This window comes from Lagenorhynchus albirostris, chromosome 19 (assembly GCF_949774975.1).
Source record: "Lagenorhynchus albirostris chromosome 19, mLagAlb1.1, whole genome shotgun sequence".
Taxonomy (NCBI): domain Eukaryota; kingdom Metazoa; phylum Chordata; class Mammalia; order Artiodactyla; family Delphinidae; genus Lagenorhynchus; species Lagenorhynchus albirostris.
This window is the reverse complement of record NC_083113.1, coordinates 10,706,119-10,722,834: the sequence shown is the minus strand read 5'-3', so window position 1 is coordinate 10,722,834 and position 16,716 is coordinate 10,706,119. Positions and strand designations below refer to the sequence as shown.

Below are 16,716 nucleotides of genomic sequence, written 5' to 3'. Positions count from 1 at the left end.
TTTCTAAGGAGGGAGGGGGCGGCCCGTTACTAGGGGAGGGCGCGCGGAGACGCTGGGGCCAAGAAGCTGGTTTCCGCGCAGGCGCAACAGCACGCCAGAAGGGCTTCCAGTTTTCCAGGGAGCTCCAGGGCACGCCCACTAGCTTCTGCAGTTCCACAGCTGACACGGAGGCAAAGAAGAGACTGCACCCTTGCCCCAGACCAGCGATCTTTTTAATTTTTAAAGGCAAAGCACCGCCGGTCAAGCACCTCCCAGGCCTCCCTGAGCTCCCAGTCCCACTCCCCTTCCCCACCAAGCCCCGTCAGCTGTTCCCCTTGGTCTCGGGTTCCCCGGCTTCCTCAGCAGTGGGGCTGGGAGTCTTCACGGTGTCTTCTCCGGCAAGGGTGAGGGTCTGGGGGCTCCGCTCTTCCTTTGAAATCAATCCGCCCGCTGCAGCTTCCTGGTGACAGGAAAATGGGGAGCGGTCAAAGCGTGGTCCCACCTCCAATATTTCTTCAGGCCGTACCCTTTCTGCCCCCTCCCCGCCTTGGGCACTCGGCGCACACACTTAACCCCAGGCCCCTGATCTTTCTCGTCCTCTGTTGCTCTGAGGTGGTCATCCCTACCTTAGGTAGGGGTCCCTCAAGACTAGAGTCCAGCAGTGCAGCTTCAGTCAGCCCCGAGTCATCATCCATGCTGATGAAGATGGCCGGGGTCTCACACTCAGGCCCCTCCTCCCGGAAATCAATGGCTTCCTCCGGCTGGGGAGGGCCTGGCCGGGCCGAGGAAGAGGACAACGACGAGGAGGACGAGGAGGGGGCTCCCACTCCCCCAGGCTTCAGCTTCTGTTCCTCCTCCAGCTGCCGCTTTAAGGCCTTCTCCTGGGCCAGCCGCAGGCCGATGAGGTCTTGAGGGGGGCGGGGGGCCGGGGGCGGTGCCAGGGCCAGGGGCTCTAAGTCATCCTGGGGGTGGGGAGGGATACACAAAAGCTCAGGGACAGGTGAGACGTAGGACCTAGGCTGCTCTCAAGAGGTTGGTGGGAAAGAAGACAGAAACCGTCCTAAGGCAGACAGCAGACTGGGTATAGGGAGTAAGGGGCAGCTGTCTCCCCATCCCCAGTTCCTTTCAGTAGAAGCCTCGGCAGAGATATGGCTGGAGTGGGTAGGAGGGGACGGGGCCTTTCTGGCCTGGGGAGGGGGCTGCAGGCCCTCACCTCTTCCAGGGGCCCGGCAGGTGCTTCCTTAGTCTCTGGCTCTTGCTTGCCGCTGGCCTCCAGGATGGTCATGATGGAGTTGGGGATGTGTGCTTGCTAGGGGAAGAGCAGGATGGGGGCGCTGCGGACAGCTCTGACCCAGAGACGCCCCACCTCACCCAGATCCTTGGTGTCCTTGACCCTCCAGAGGCCCAGACCTTCATGGCAGTGCAGGGCTCCCCTCTGCCCATCCCACCCAGTCCCCCAGGGCTGGACCCATGGGGCCACCCACCCCACACCCTGGGGTACCTGGTGGGGGGTGAAGGAACGGACGTGGGCCAGCAGGGGCTCCCGGAGCTCCGGGCACTTGTCAAAGACGGCACCCAGCTGCTGGGGTGGGAGCTGCAGGATGACCTGGAAGCTCTGGGGCTTGGTGCGTTGACAGCACTTGATGAAGCCCTCCCACACCTTGGGATACTTCCACACCTGGGCCAGGCAGGGAGGAAGCAGTCATCAAGGGGCCTGCAGGCAGCCAGCCACTCGAGAAACCGGCAGAAAGACCTTGCCAAGATGGCAACGCCTCATTTCTTTCACAGCAGCCTCTAGAGGGCGACATTAGCCCTGCAAAACCTACGAGGCCCAGATGCGGGGACTTGTCCAGGGTCACACAGGTACGGTACCAAGGGGCAGAACCAACATCTGAACCCAGGTCTGTCTGAATCTGCACTTAACCTCTAAACCAGATATTGCAAAGTAGCAACCTGTGGCCTAAATTCAGTCTGAAGGCTTGTGCATGGGGTTTGTTTTTTGTTTCATCATGGTATTTCTAAAAACAATTTCTAGCTTCTCCTGAAAAATGGAACCATCTTTCAGCTCTAGTATGCATCCTGGCTGGGTGCACAATGGTGGGGGGCAAGTGGCGGCCATACCTCTGCTGGGATGTGCACCCCCTGAAGCCTTCTGCTTGCTTCTACCACCCAACAGCCCTCACTCATCACATTGTCACCCTATACCTGTCTGACTGAGTGACCCCTAAAAGGTTGTATTGTCTCAGCAGAGGGCAGGACAAAGGAGCTGGCTGTCTTGGTAGAGCTTATTCTCTGCATCACGGCTCCCTTGGGGTAGGGGCCAAGCAGGCTGGAAAAGCCCGGGGTTTTGCCTCAAGTCTTTCTGTAGTGTGTCCTGCTGCAGTCCCCTGCTTGGGAGACTGGGGTAGTCAGGGGTGGGTTACCTGCTTCATGATGAGGCGGGAAAGGATGTTCATGACGAAGCCCCCCAGGCGGGGGTACATGGTCAGGGACTGGATGACGGTCCTCATGAGCAGCATGGGCAGGGGACTCTGCTCCATCAGCTGCTGCATCACCACGGCCAGCACCTCCGATGTGTACACGTTCCGCTCCGCAAAGCACAGGTTGGTGGCTGCGAGGAGGCGGAGAGTGGGCCTGTCCCCTTTGCCCAGCTGCCCCCTGGGAAGTGGGAGCCCCACCCCTTAGAGAACCTCAGCCCCATTATCTGCCCGTGTGAGGGGAGATCCAGCCCTGACTTCCTGAAGCTCCAGGCAAGACAGAAGACTTCCCCCACCCAGCAGAAGGTCTCCTTCTAAGGGGACCCTGTGGCCTGGTCCTTGGAAAGCCTGGGAGCTGGGTCTAAGGGAAAAGACACTTCCATCTCCTAGAAGCCCCACTGGGCAGAGTGGGAAGACTTTGGCCCTCTCTGTTTGGGGACAACCCCCAGAAAGGGTGAGGTGAGAAAGATATATTGCCAACCCCTGGGGGCCTATTCTGGCTTGATTGGTGTGGCATGGCACCTCCACCCCTACTGGAGAGGGAAACAGCTTTAACTTCCATAAGTAATCCCATAGGAGACAGAAGAGATGGTCTCCACCAGCAGGCTGGTCAAGAGGTTGCCCACTCTCAACCCAGTGCATAAGGGCTTGCGCTGGTGCTCAGGTGTTACCAGGTGTAGGATTATGTGGAAGGCACGGTCCAGAGTAATGAGAGAGGGGCAAGAGGAGGATGTCTAGGCATACGATGAGCTCCCCAGCTCAGCACCCAGTGCCAGGAAGGGCCCAAGGAGTGCTGGTACAACACAAGCACCCACGAAGGCAGGCAGACCAGGGAAGGCCCAGGGGTCTGTTCCCTCAGGAGTGGGTTGTGGTACCCCAAAATCAGTGGTGCTCGGATCCATTGTGTTAATGGGGAGACTCCAGGAACTGCCTCTGAACCCCTTCTTCCCCAAACACCACTTGCCATGTGAGTCTGTCAACCAGGAAGTTTTTATTGAGCTAGAAGAGAACCCCAATCCTTGAGAAGCTAATGGAGAACAGGGGTGGGGGCCTATAAATAATGGGGGGTGTGGGGCTCCTATAAGGAAAAGGGGGAGGATGGAGGCATTACAGGTAGACAGGCAGGGAGGAGGCTGGAGGCAGGGTAGTGAGGATATCTAGGCTGAAGGAGCAGAAAGGAGAGAAGGTGAACAAAGTGCAAGAGGACCTGTCAGAAACCGAGGCTGTTCCTCCTCCCTTCTAGGTAGCTGCTGGCTTCTGCCTGCTTGGCCTAAAAGCCTCCAAAATCAACCCTCTTCCCTCTCCTCCCCCTCAGCTCCACCCCAGCCTCCTCCTGGGCCTCCCACCTACCCTCTAATCCACCCTCCATACAGCAGCCTGAGGGGTCTTTCAAAAGCTCAACCTGGGGCTTTCCTGGTGGTGCAGTGGTTGAGAGTCCGCCTGCCGATGCAGGGGACACGGGTGCGTGCCCTGGTCCGGGAGGATCCCATATGCCGCGGAGCGGCTGGGCCTGTGAGCCATGGCCGCTGAGCCATCGCGTACCGCCACAACAGTGAGAGGCCCACGTACCGCAAAAAAAAAAAACTCAACCTGACCCTGTACCTCCCACAGGCCCTTAAGTGAGCAAGTCCACACTTGAACTGTGGCCTATGAGACCCTGTGTGGGCAGGGCCTACACGGTTATAGCCTGACCTCATCTCTTGACCAAGTCCCCTCCCCCAAACCGCCAGATCCAGCCAGGGTGCGCTCTGCAGTTCCAGAACCAGGCCACGCTAGCATCTCTCCTGGCCTCTGCAAACCTTCTTCCTGTCTCTGGGATCATCTTCTCTCCTGTTACCTCACCCCTATTCATCCTTCTGTGGTCTCAGCTCAGGTGTCCCCTCCTCCAGGAAGCCCTCCCTAACGTCCCATACAAGAGAGAGTCAGTGGCTGCGCTGGGCCCCCTGTCCCAGTCCTGTTCATTTTAGACTGTTACTCTGGGGATGGCCTGTGAGCCCCAGCAGGGCAAGGCCAGGACTGTCCCCATCCCTGTTGTATCCTCAGCACTGCCCAGCAAAGGACTGAGCAGAGGTGCTCAGTGAGTTTTCTTAATCACTGAACCAGTCCACTGGACAGGTCCAGTTGTAGAAAAACTCACCAGAGAAAAAGGGTGGTTTAAGGGGAGAGTGAATGCCAGGAATGACTGCTTATACTGCTAGGCACTGGGGATTCCACTGGGGCTCAAAACAGGACTAGACTTTGTATCTGGACTTTGTATCTAGAGCTTACAGTCAAGTAGGGTTACTAGTGCAACTGAGAAAAGCACTGGTGCCTGAGCAGAGAAGCGTGCTCTGGGAACTGACTGGACTGCATGCTGGCGATGAACAGCCGGTAGGGTGACCAGTTGAAGGGTTGCCAAGAGCTCACCAATATAGAGGCTCTGTGTGGGCCTGGGTTTGTAGGAAGAAACACGTGGGGTTCTAAAGGCCAGGACTTGCTGACATCTCCAGGGCCTGGTCACTGGCTTCATGTGTGACCTGTGCTAAAGCCCTTTTTCTCCCTGGGCCTTGGTTCCCATGTATAAGATCAGGAACTAATCTGGGTCCATGAATGGGCTTTAGTGAGGTGGCAGGGGTGGGTGGGGCCTACACGGTTACCACCTGACCGCATCTCTTGACCAGGCCCCCTCCCCCAAACCACCAGACCCAGCCAGGGTCAGCTCTGCAGTTCCAGAATCAGGCCATACTAGCATAATCCGAACCTCTCAAATTGTACATAAAAACATGTGAGGGTACCGTCCTTGGGAATGAGCTCGTAACTTTCCAGAGATCATCTAAGGGGCCAGGTCGTGTAAAAAGACTGCTCCTGGAGTCTCAGCTTTGAGATACTTTTCACTTTACTGCTTCCACTAGAGGCCTTAGTTCCTTCTCAGTTGTAGCGTGTGTTTAAAATTTTCATAAGCTCCTCTCTTGACCTAAAAGTTTCTGAGAGAATTTGCTGAGGAAGACTAGGAAATAAGTCACTGAAGAAGCTACTTCAGGCTAAACATGAAACACATAAGTGGCAAGGAGGGAAAACCCCGTCCCCGCTTTTAAAGGAGAGTGGAGGAAGCAAAGGACAGTTGTCTTCCGAGAAGAGCAGGGGACAGTAAGGGCTTCCACCTGTGGGGGAAAGCATGGCTTCTGGACCAGAAACTTCTTTCAGGGAGGAAGTGGAGGGGAGCGCTGGGGAGAGCTGAGGGAGAGAGATTGTCCCACAGGAGGCAGCCCTGGGACCCAGGATGCCATCTGCAGGAGGAACCAGCAGGACCGGGTTTCCAACTCAGATCCACCCTACTTCAGATTCTGTTTTTTTGCACTATACCACTTAGGTTCTATGTGGCCCTGAGCAAGTTACTTAACCTCTCTGGAACTTCCATTTCGTCTACAAAACGGAAGTCAGCATACTTCCCAGGTAAAGAGTGGTGTGGACTGGCAGGCAGGCCTATAAGGTTCTGAGGAAAGCCTGGCTCAGAGTAAGTGCTAGGTAAACAGTGACAGCAGCTATTATGAAACTGCTAACTGTGGTGAGCCCACCAGGTTGCCACCAACTCCCCTGCCCTGGAGGCACACTCTCCAGCCTCAATTGGAGGCCAGACTAGACTCCTGGTCCAACAACTGCCCTGGTGCACTGTCTGCTCTGCCGGCTGTGCATCTGCCCAGCTTGGCCAAGGGCTCTGCTTACTTAGTTCCTCAGGCTGGTGCTGGGAGGGAGGGGCTCCCCACCCTTCCTGAGGACTACGCTGTGTCAGTCACAGTGGGTGCATCAGTTCCTTAGGTGGGGGGAGGGAGAAAGGAAGGACAGAAGGGGGAGAGAGGGAGAGGAACGAGGGTAGGTGTCCGGAACTCTGAGATGGGGCTGCAGGCAGCATAATCTCCGACTTGGCAGAGTCCAGCAGGGGCACGTGGGCGACTGGGTTCTTCCCCAGGTCCGAAGTGGCCAGACCACTCAAGGGGGTTTGGGGGGAACGCCTCACCTTTGATGATGGACTTCATGTCACACTTTGAGGAGTCGATGTTGTGTAATGCGATGAGAAGCTCTCCAGGGTTCAGGGGGGACAAGGCTGAGTTCCCTTCACCTGCAGCAGGTGGGAGTGGCGGGGAGGTGGAGGAGACAGTATGGAGGCCTAAGAGACAGGTCCAAGTCCCCCCAATTGGGGGGAGCGGCAAATGAAGACAGGCGTCCTCTGGGATTAGGGGTACAAAGGGCTAAAGTAGCGGAAGGAGGAGACTGAGAATGCAAAAGGAGGGGCCTGAATGCAACAGCAGCTAGAAAGCCATCCTTCACAACCGGAGGGCATCATCAGAGGCCTTCATTGTGCTCTCCTCCTCCCCAGCACTGGGCTCCTACCCTCGTTAGGGCAACATCTAGTGTGATTCGGCTGCTCTCCCCCACACTTGCCCCAGGCTGGGCACCCATGAGGGCAGAGCTAGGACGAGCTCATCCCAGGTGCCCAGCACAGCACAGATACTGAGGGGAATTCGCTGGACAGGAAAGGCTGGGGCAGGCAACAGACTTGCAAACAGTGCTTGAACTGAATGCCACAGTGGAGGAGGCTGGGGGAGATGGCAGTCTTCTGGTGGGGTTTTGAGGGTCCCAGTCACTCTTGTGTGTATGTTTTAAATCACCAAATTACATGTGGAACAGACAGCCTCCACCCTCCTTAGCTCCAGCCACTGGGGTGAGGGGTGAGGAATCTACTCTATGGCACTTGGTAGTCTTTCTAGGTTGGAAGTTTTCTTTCTTTTTGACCAGGTCAAACAAAGACCCCTCACCCACAGCTGGAGGGGTTCAGGCAAGAGCTAAGGAAGGGCAGGAGTGCAGCCCATGTTTGAGGAAGAGTAGTTGGGTCCTAGAAGGCAAGACGCTTATAGAGAGTCAGACCTCAATTCCACAATTTTGTCCCCATTGTGGATGAAACCATCATCCATGTATCACAGGAGGGTGACCTGGGAGCTCTGGGATAGACGTTGAGATGTCGCCAAGTCTGGACGGTAGCCCCAGAGAGCAAGATGAGCCCCCACCCCTTCCTCTCTAAAGATGGCATCCCTCCCCCAGCATGCCGCATCTCACCTCCAGGACCCCTTCCTCCTGCCACCTGAGGTGGGGTCTCCTGGGGGAGCTGGGGCACAGGGAGCCACGGGGGAGGGATATGAGGGCCAGGGCTGAGCTGGCCTCTGGTGGGGAGGAGAGCACATCACCTACCGTGCTGGGTGCCCAGCAGGCGGTTGAAGACCTCCTTCACCACTATGGGGTTGAGTTTGATGAGCTTTGGCAGGGCCTGGATCACTTCCTTCTACAAGGACAAGGCAGGGGAGGCAGGTCAGATACACCCGCCCACCTCCTCCAAACAAGCCTCCCCACTGCTCACCCTGGGGACGTGGGGGGCAAGCTCTGGCCTCACCAAGCCCCTTCAGTGCTTTCCTCCTCTCACTTCCTCTGGTCCCTCAAGGCTGAGCTTTCCCAACTCTCTGGGCCTGACTCAGCCCCAGCCTCATCAACCCCCATCTGAGCCCCCTGGGCCAGCTCAGTGATTCTTCCTGCAAGTGGAGGAGATGGAGGCTCACCCAAGGTCCCACAGCCTGTTAGGAACAAGACTGAGCATGGGCAGCGGATGCACATCCTCAAGGGGAGGTGCCTCCTACGCTAGGAAGAGTGCTGCTTCTGTGGTTACATTTAGGTCTCAGGACAATCTTGTGTGTATGGGGGGTGGGGGAGGCGAGGAGGGTGCATCACTGTGATACTCACTTGACAGAGGAAGAAACTGAGGCTCAGAGAGGGGAGCGGCTTGCAAAGTGGACATTGACCCAGACAAGCCCCAGAATGTGTTTACAAGCATCTGACATGGGCACCTGCCTACCTCCTCACCACCCCTGCCCTGCCACGTCCTCGTCAGTGGGGGCATCGAGGCATCCAGCTCCATACCTTTTCCAGCCCATTGAGCACAGGGATGAGGAAGCGGACGTCGGGCAGTCGCTTGTGGTAGAGATCCCGGACCCGCTTCACCAGCTCTGGGGAGGGTGGGACTGCAGGTAGAAGCAGCAGGAGGCACAGGTGTTGGGGGTGGTGGGGTGAAGGTGAGCTCCGAGGAGGAGGAGAAATGGTGGTGGGTGTGTGGGGGGGCAGGGAGGAGCAACTCCATTTCAGAGCAGAAGTCCTTGGCCCCTTGCTTTCTCAAGTGCATTTAGCAATACACTCTTCCACATGGAGAAACTGAGGCCCAAGGATGGGGAGAGACTCACAAGAGGGCCAAGCATCTGGGGACCCAGCAGCTCTGATCCCCAGGCCCGGGGAAGGGGAAATGGGGAAGACCTGGGCAATGGAAGAAAAGGATGAAAGGTAGGGTCCCAGGGGGCACCTTTGTCCGTGAGGCTGTGCAGACAACGTGTGACCAGTGTCTCTGCCCCCTTGGGACAGTTTTCCACCAGCAGGAGCAGCTCGGGCGAGTTCATGCCCATTCCTCGGATCTAGATGTAGAGAGAGGGATGACAGGGAAGGCCCGGGGAAGGGGCTAGGTGATGTGAGGACGATGAGGGGCCCAGGGTGAGAGCTCGGGGAGGCCCAGGTGTCAGGGGCCGGGTGGATGCTGGGACTTGGGAGTAAGAAGTGGTGACAGAGAGAGTAGATGTTAAAAGTTCTCAATAGAAAAAAATAGTTAATTCTGTGAGGTGATGGATGTAAATCAAACTTATTGTAATAATCATTTCCCCATATATACATATATCAAATCACTATGTTGTATACCTTAAACTAAGATAATGTTATATGTCAATTATATCTCAATAAAACGGGAAAAAAGTATTGGTGACAGCGTTCACAGAAGTGGGGGGAAGGGGAGGGAGCGTTGGGCAGAAGCATCTCCGTCTCTTCCACCCAATCTCACACAGACACAGGCTTCCTGCAGCTCCTGAGCCTTCACCCATGCTGCCCTTCTAGGCAGACCGTGCCTTCTCTCTGCCATCTCTGACTTAACCTGAGCTTTAATGCCCAACCTGTCCTTCGGTTCCTCGGTGAAGACTTTTCTGGCTTCTGTAGGCGCCCTGCCCACCCACCTCTGTGACTGCCAGGGCCCTGGCTTGGCTGCGTGCTCAGACCAGGGCTCGGACCTGCTGCTGCTTCTGCAGGCTTCCCCCCAACCCACCACAAACGCCAAACACAGGGAGCAGAGGGCCAGGCTTCAAGGGTTCATGCCTTCCTCTGCCCCATAAATCTTTACAATTCCAAGTGGAACTGCCAGTCTTTGCCCTCGAAGAGCTCAGAGTCTGGTGGGCTCACCTTGAGAATGGGGAGAAGAATCCGCTTCTTCCTCACACCGAGCCTATTACCCCCACATTACAGGTAAAGACACTGTTGAATCTGGGGGGTGGGTATGTGGGAATTAATGTACCACACTTTCTCCTTTTGTTTATGTTGGAAATTCTCAGCAATAAAACGTCAGCGACAGAAATATGAAAAAGTAGTTTCAAACCCAGCTACAAATCGGAACGGCAGACGTTCTGAATTTTAGGGGCCAGTCTGTAACTGAGATGCTTCTCTTGTGGGTGACCCTGGGGTTCCAGAGAGGAGCAGGAGGGACTTAGGCAATGACAACTAAAGATTCCTGTCAGCAAGGCAGGGGAAGGACAGCTCATAAATGATAACAGTGACACAGATGTTTACATGCATGAGGTCACGGAATCCCTCCAACAAGCTTGGGGGACTGAATTGTCTTCCCCGTTTTTACTGAAGGCTGCAAGTTTACGCAGTGAGAAAGTGAGAGGCGGAATGTGAACCTAGGTCCATCCAACTCTAGGCTCTTAACTGCGGGGTTACCCTGCTGTCTTCTCAGGAGCAGATGGAAGTGTGGACTACCCGCAAGTGACACAGCTGCTCAGCCTGGGGTGACAACCCTTAGTGCTCAGCACACACAAGGAGAATATACCAGGGGAAGGGCTGGAGTTGGGGACTGAGCCCCACCCATGGGTGGGCAGAGCCTGGTGGGCTCAGGGGCCTCACCGGCTGTTCGATGACCCTCAGCACTGTCCTCTTGATGTCAGCGATGGCCTCAGTGTACACGGCTGCCAGCTCATGGATCAGCTTGTGGTTCTGAGGCAGGAGGGCCAGGTAGAGGTACAAACACTGCTTTACTGTCTCCTCAGTCCAGGGCGCTGCCACCTCTAATAGGGCAGGGGGTGAAGATCAGGGCGGCCCCACTCCCCTCCCACCCCCAGCATCTGGCTCTTCTTGTGGGACAGGCACATAAGGGAGCGGGCCTGGGAAGCAAATTGTTTGGGCAGGAAGCCAATCATCTGGGAAATGGGGTGGAACCAGGACTGCTCCCCTTTCAGAAGTCTCTGCACTAAATTCCCATCTGGTCTCCTCTGACCACCAATCCACAAGGCGGTGAGAGAGATCTTTCCAAGTTCTGACCCTGTCCCTCCCCTGCTCAGTGCTCCCACGACTGTCCTATGCCCTCAGGATAAACCCCCAGCTCCTCACCTTGCTCCACCTGCCAGGTCCTGTTCAGGGTGGCCTTGCCTCTGGGGTTGTGTGCTCTGGTTACACCCTACTTTTGACAGTCCCCCAGGGCCCCCACTTTGGAGCCTTTGCACGTGCTGCTCTGATGCCTAGAACACTGCTGCCCAACTCCTCTTTCTGTACCTCCTCCTCTGGGTCTCACATAGCCAGTACCTCTCCTGGGAAGCCTTCCTGGCACCCAGGCTGCACCAGGGCTCCTGTGCTCCTCGAAGGCCCTGTGCTTCCTGCCACAGCCTGAACCTTCCAATTTAATGGTCCCTTCCCCTGGGGCCCGGGTCTCCCTGTCTGCAATTCTGGAGGACCTAGAGCTTTGCTGAGGAAATTGGCCTGCGATGATCCGGCCTGGCCTTTCCTGGAGCCCCATCAGTGTCTAGCTCTCCTTGTCCTCGGCTTTCAGCTCAGCTGTCTACTCCTTCAGGATGCTCTCCCTGACCCCTCACGCTGGGTCAGGCGCTCCCTCTGGGCTTCCACAGACTCCTAGTTTCGCCACCTGAGGCCTGCTCGTTCTGGTTATTACTGTCTGGCTGTCTTCTCTAGCAGGCTGGGAAGGGCTCAGCTTAGATCCAGCTCTGTCCCCAAGACCCAGCCCAGAGCCTGAGACACAGCGGGTGCTCAATACACCTCTGAAGAACCTGCACCAAACCTGTGTCCTTGTCGGCTCCAAAGAGCACAGATGGCGGGTTGGGGTGGACCAAGAGCTGTAGGTAGTTGAGGGCAAACTTCTCCACATACTCTCGTAGCTGTTCCTTCTCGTACATGCGCTTGATGAATAGCAAGGCCTGGGAACGCACCTGAGGAGAGAGTGGGGGAAGATGGTGGAGGGGAAGACAGTTGTTCTGAGCTTGGCAGCACCAGTGTGAAAACAAGCCGAAGTCTGAGAGAGGCCCAGATGGGCTGACTTACCTGTGCCCAAGACTGGTCACCGGCTTGGAAGAGAGGTTTCCTGGCCAACCTCAGGGCCCTGCACCACCTCACCATCTACCTGCCCAGCCCCACCTCTTATCGTTCTTGCCTTGCTTGCTTTACTCCAACCAGAAGGAGTTTTCCTCAGTTCCTCAAAAGTAACAGCGTTCTCCCTGGCTTTGAGACCTGGCACAAAAGGTTCCCACTGCCTGGCGTGCCTGTCACTGGCTGTATCCTATTTCACTCAGACATCCCCTGCTGGGAGCCATGAGGACAGGGCCTGGTCTGGGGCACTGATTTGTCCCCAAAAGCACCACAGGGCTGAGCCAGGGTGTACAGTGAGGGTCTGCTGAATGAATGGACACAAGACATCAGAAAGGAGCTGGCAGGAGGCTGGAGCAGGGTGGACCAAGGGCCCTCTCAATCACACACATGCACACATGCTGTTCCCTCCGTCCAGGGAACACCCGTCGACTAATATTTCAGGTCTTGGCTCACACGACTCCTCCTCCAGAAGCCTTCCTTAGACCACCTCCCTTCCTCAGCCTCCAGGGTTCCGCCACCGCACACCCTACTCCACTCCTGGCACTGAACACACCGTGCGGGCCACAATGGCTCCCCTCCTGGTCAGTGCTCCCCCAGGTCCCAGCACACCACCAGGCCTTGAGAGGGGCGGACCAACACGGGTGGAATAAGAGCGAAAATGGGACTGTCCTTCCTGGGAGGCGGTGAGTGTATATGTGTGTATATTCTAAGCAGCCTCATGCCATCGTAAATGGAAAAACCACCACCACCACCAAAAAATTGTTGCAAGAAGGACATTAGGCCCAGAAACTTTCAGGGGAATGTGGAAAAGACTGGGCTGGTTACTTGGGACAGAGGAAGGACTGAGTGTAACCCAGCAAAGGGTGACGGGGGATCACCTTGTCCTTCTCATGGGAGCTGAGGTCTAGCAGAACATGCAGGTACTGGAACTGGCGGGACGGGCGTTTGAAGATCAGGTCTCGAAGAGTGGACATGCCCAGGTAGGTGCGACTCTGCAGCAGGAAGGAAGGGAACCAGAGCTGAAGGCACCCGCGGTGTGCCTTTGGGGTGTCTCCCTTGCTTCAGTCAGATCTGGTCCTAGACAAAAGCTACTGGTCCCTCACAGAACCCCCCGCCACAGGCTGCAACAAGTCGGGCTCCTGCCCGCACCACAATGTTGGGGATGCAGGCAGATCTGCCGCCCATCCTCACCTCATCCTCACAGTACTTGCGAATCACCTCCAGGGCACTCTCAGTGATCAGCGGCGCCTCCAGTACAACCTTGGTGAAGATCCTTCCAGAGAGGGAGGGACAGTGAACGGCTGCAGAGAAGGGGCCCCCTGGTTTCCCTGTCCTGCTGATCGCAGCTCACAGCTGGCAGGCCCCCCCCCTCACAGAGAGCTCGCTCAACCCCCTGGGTACAAGCTTTGGAGGCAACAGAGCAGGGTTCAAACGCTGCCAGGTGGGTGTCTTGGGCAGAGACTGCCTCTCTGAAACTCAATTTCTCCCCTCTGTCAGATGGGGATTTCTAGCTGCGGGCTGAGAAGGCCGTTTAATACAGCAATGGGAGGGAATGATGGGGGCTGGGAAAGGGTGTTGCTATTTTAGACGTGGTGACCACGAAAGGCTGCTTTGAGATGAAACTTTAGTCAATGCTGGCAGATGAGGAAGAGCCAGCCATGCAAAGAGTAGGGGGACAGCATTCCACGTAGAGAGAACAGTAAGTGCCAAGCCCTGAACTCATCATGTTTGAGGAACAGAAGACTGAAGGCCAGCCAGTGCGGCTAAAGATTGGGGGCAGGGAAAAGCAGAGAGGTAAGAAAGGAGGCTAAAGAAGTTGGTAGGGATTGGATTACACAAGGTCTCATAAAACATAGTAAGAAAGTTGCATTTTATCTGGAGGACAACTGAAGGTTTTTAGTGGGGAATAACAACACAGTATTTACATTATAAAATGTCACCTGCGCTGCTGTGTGGAGAATGGATAAATTGGAGGTCAAGGACAAGGAGGAAGCCACAGAACTGATTCAGGCAAGAGATGGGGATGGTGAGAAGTCAACCCCCAGAACAAGACTCTGAAACAGGCACTGTCATTTATTCTATATTATATGAGAAAACGGAGGCCCAGAACTGAGTGACACAGGTCAGTCAGAGCAAGCAGCAGAGCTGGGAAACAAGCCCAGGGCACGTGACCCAGAGCCTACAGTGAGGTGACATTGTCTGCGTGTGGGGAGAGTGGGGAGAGAAGGGGGACTTGGGATGGGCGCATGGAGGATTGACTCGGGTGCCGATGAAGACAGAAGTGGTCAGAAACTAGAAAGAAAAGGCAGGACACAGGTGGGGGGACTCTTGGGGACAGGAGGGTGCAGGGCCATCCCCCTCACCCATCCTTCTGGTCTGGCTTCTCCTGAAGGCCGGAGAGCAGGCGGATGAGGCAGTCCTCATACTTGTCCAGGGTGCCCGCGGCACCAGCTGCTAGGTAGGTGTTGTACTCCTGGTAGAGCCAGGCAAAGGCCAGGTCCAGGCGGGCCCGCACATCTTCCAGGATGAAGGACAGGACCTCGGCCTTCAGGCCCGAGTCGAACTGAGTCACCAGGCTGGCCAGGATCTTTATGCGCACCTGACGCGAGCAAGGGTCTGTGTTGGCGCGGGGGTGGGCAATCCCAGGCACCCCACGATGGTGCCCTGCAACTACTCCCGCCCAGCCTCAGGGACCCCCAGCGCAGACCCGGTGTTAAGTGAGGAAGGAAAGGTGAAGAACCTTATTCTCGGTAGGTCTCATTTGTATGGAAGAAAAAAAAATGAAAAGGGAGAAAAAAAGTAATCATCACGGAATAAAACTAGAAGTAATCGCTAAAATTTCTAGGAGTAATATCTAAATTGTAAATATATGAAATTACAAATATCTAAAATATATCTAAATATCTAAAATGTATCTAAAATATAAATATCTAAATTTCTAGGAGTAATATCTACATACTTAGGTACACAGAAAAAGATCTTGAAGGATTCCCTTCATTTGTACATTGGTCGCCTCTGTGGAGGGGATGGCATGCAGTGCGGGCCAAAGGAGACTTACAGGCCCTCTGTGGCCTGGAAATATTTTTTTAACAGAGAGAATACGTTCATATACTATTTGGTTAATTAAAAATAAACTTCAAAAAAATAGGGAAAAAGTCGCTCGACTGAGGTTACAATCCCAGGAAGTGGCAGAATCAGGATTTAAAGCAGGTGTGTGAGTGTTTCTGAAGCTAACGAACAAGAATACTGTCAATCACAAGGAAGAAAGAGCATCATGGCAGCCTGCATTCGCAGGGCTCTTCCTTGCAGCCGCCCTGTGCTGAGTGAGAGCGCATGCGTGTCCACACGTTTCCTCCTCCTTGTCACTTGTGTGGAGCTGCTATCTCTTCGTTTTATGGGACGACAGAGTAAGGCTTGGAGAAGTGGCCAGTGAACGGCAGAGCTGGAATCTGGAGCCAGGGAGGTTGACCCCGGGGCCTGTCTCTCTGCTGGGATGTGAGGTAGACTCTTGGGGAGAGGGACTGGAAGGATGGGCTGGGGGGTACAGAGGCACACCTGGGCTGCCCCGCTGCAGGCCACGGCCTTTTCAGCCCGCAGGATCCGCTTCACGGCGCCCAGCTTCATGGCCTCAACCTGGGCGTCTGTCAGGGGCTTCAGCACATCACTCAGACGGAAGATTTTCTTGCGCCCGCCGGCGCCTGCCAGCCTACATGGGAGAGTAGGGACAGGGACACGGTGACTCGGAACACCCTTTCTGGAGCCCAGGCCCACCCCAGGCCATACATACAAAGACACCCCCCACACTGTCTCTCCAGCTCCCCTGTGACTCTGAGGCACGGCAGGGCGCAGGGTAATGGGAAGGAAGAGGATGCTATTTCGGTTTTGTAAACAGCATCTCAGGGAAGGCCTCTATAAGGAGCAAGCAACGTGTGACTGGAGATCTGAGTGAAGCGAGGGAATAAGATCCACAAATATCTGGAGGATGAGCTTTCCAGGCAGAGGGAACAGGAGGTGCAAAGGCCTTCAAGTGGGAACCTGCTTGGCTGTTCAAGAAATACCAAGAGGCTGGTGTGACTGGAGGAGGGAGGAAGGGGAACGGAGAGCTCAGAGGGGCAGCAGATCAGGCAGGGCCTTGTTAGCAAGCCTTGGCTGGGGACAGGACAGAGACTGGCTGGATTCTGTGGTCTTTCAGGCAGGTAATGATGAGGACGATGACGGCAGCAACCAGCAGCTCTCCCTACGCGCTAGGATCATGCTCAGCGCTTTCTACATCATGATCCCTGTCCACCCCAAGAGTTATCTGATTTAATCATCTAACCATCACTGTGAACTCGTTTAGTTCTCCCTCATCCTTAGAGATACTATCATCCCATTCCAATTTTAGATATAAGTAAGGGGTGTTTTTTCTAAAAGAAAACAACAGCTAAGCCTTAGTGGTTAGGGCATTGACTCTGGAATCAGACAGACCCTCATCCAGACCGATCTCTGTTTATGTGTCTTTGTCTGTCACACACACACCAAGAACCAGGCCTCTAGTCCTGCACCAGCACCTGCAAGGGGACTCACCGGGGCTGCGTGACGGGGATGATGGGCTCTGGCCTCCTCTTGGCCTGGGGCGCTTCCTCCTCCAGAGTGGACATGGAGCTCAGGGAGCCCACTACCGAGATGGCCTGACCCTGAGCTGACAGGCGCCGCTTGATCAGGACACTCTCCGGCTTCACCACCTTCTCCTCCTTGGGCTCCTCCTTGCACTGTTTGGTCTGCTCCACGCCTGAGG

At 55.6% G+C, this 16,716-nt stretch overlaps 1 protein-coding gene across 2 annotated transcripts in view; it reads right to left on the bottom strand.

The window, feature by feature from the left end:
- Positions 1–194: 194 nt before the first annotated feature.
- The window catches only part of SYMPK (symplekin scaffold protein), a 35,824-nt gene continuing 19,302 nt past the window's right edge, over positions 195–16,716 (bottom strand). The window contains exons 12-27 of one of the 2 annotated variants that reach the window (XM_060129671.1): positions 16,506–16,710; positions 15,495–15,645; positions 14,303–14,538; positions 13,131–13,212; positions 12,818–12,931; positions 11,635–11,782; positions 10,470–10,630; positions 8,833–8,941; positions 8,400–8,500; positions 7,680–7,770; positions 6,451–6,552; positions 2,403–2,590; positions 1,481–1,657; positions 1,193–1,288; positions 606–941; positions 195–439 (exon numbers count right to left, since the gene is read on the bottom strand). In XM_060129671.1, coding sequence (XP_059985654.1) covers positions 302–439; positions 606–941; positions 1,193–1,288; positions 1,481–1,657; positions 2,403–2,590; positions 6,451–6,552; positions 7,680–7,770; positions 8,400–8,500; positions 8,833–8,941; positions 10,470–10,630; positions 11,635–11,782; positions 12,818–12,931; positions 13,131–13,212; positions 14,303–14,538; positions 15,495–15,645; positions 16,506–16,710 — 2,435 coding nt within the window. In that variant the 3' untranslated portion in view covers positions 195–301. Of the gene's footprint in view, positions 440–605; positions 942–1,192; positions 1,289–1,480; positions 1,658–2,402; positions 2,591–3,427; positions 3,619–6,450; positions 6,553–7,679; positions 7,771–8,399; positions 8,501–8,832; positions 8,942–10,469; positions 10,631–11,634; positions 11,783–12,817; positions 12,932–13,130; positions 13,213–14,302; positions 14,539–15,494; positions 15,646–16,505; positions 16,711–16,716 lie in introns of those variants that run through there. The other variant, XM_060129672.1, reaches the window with a different exon arrangement.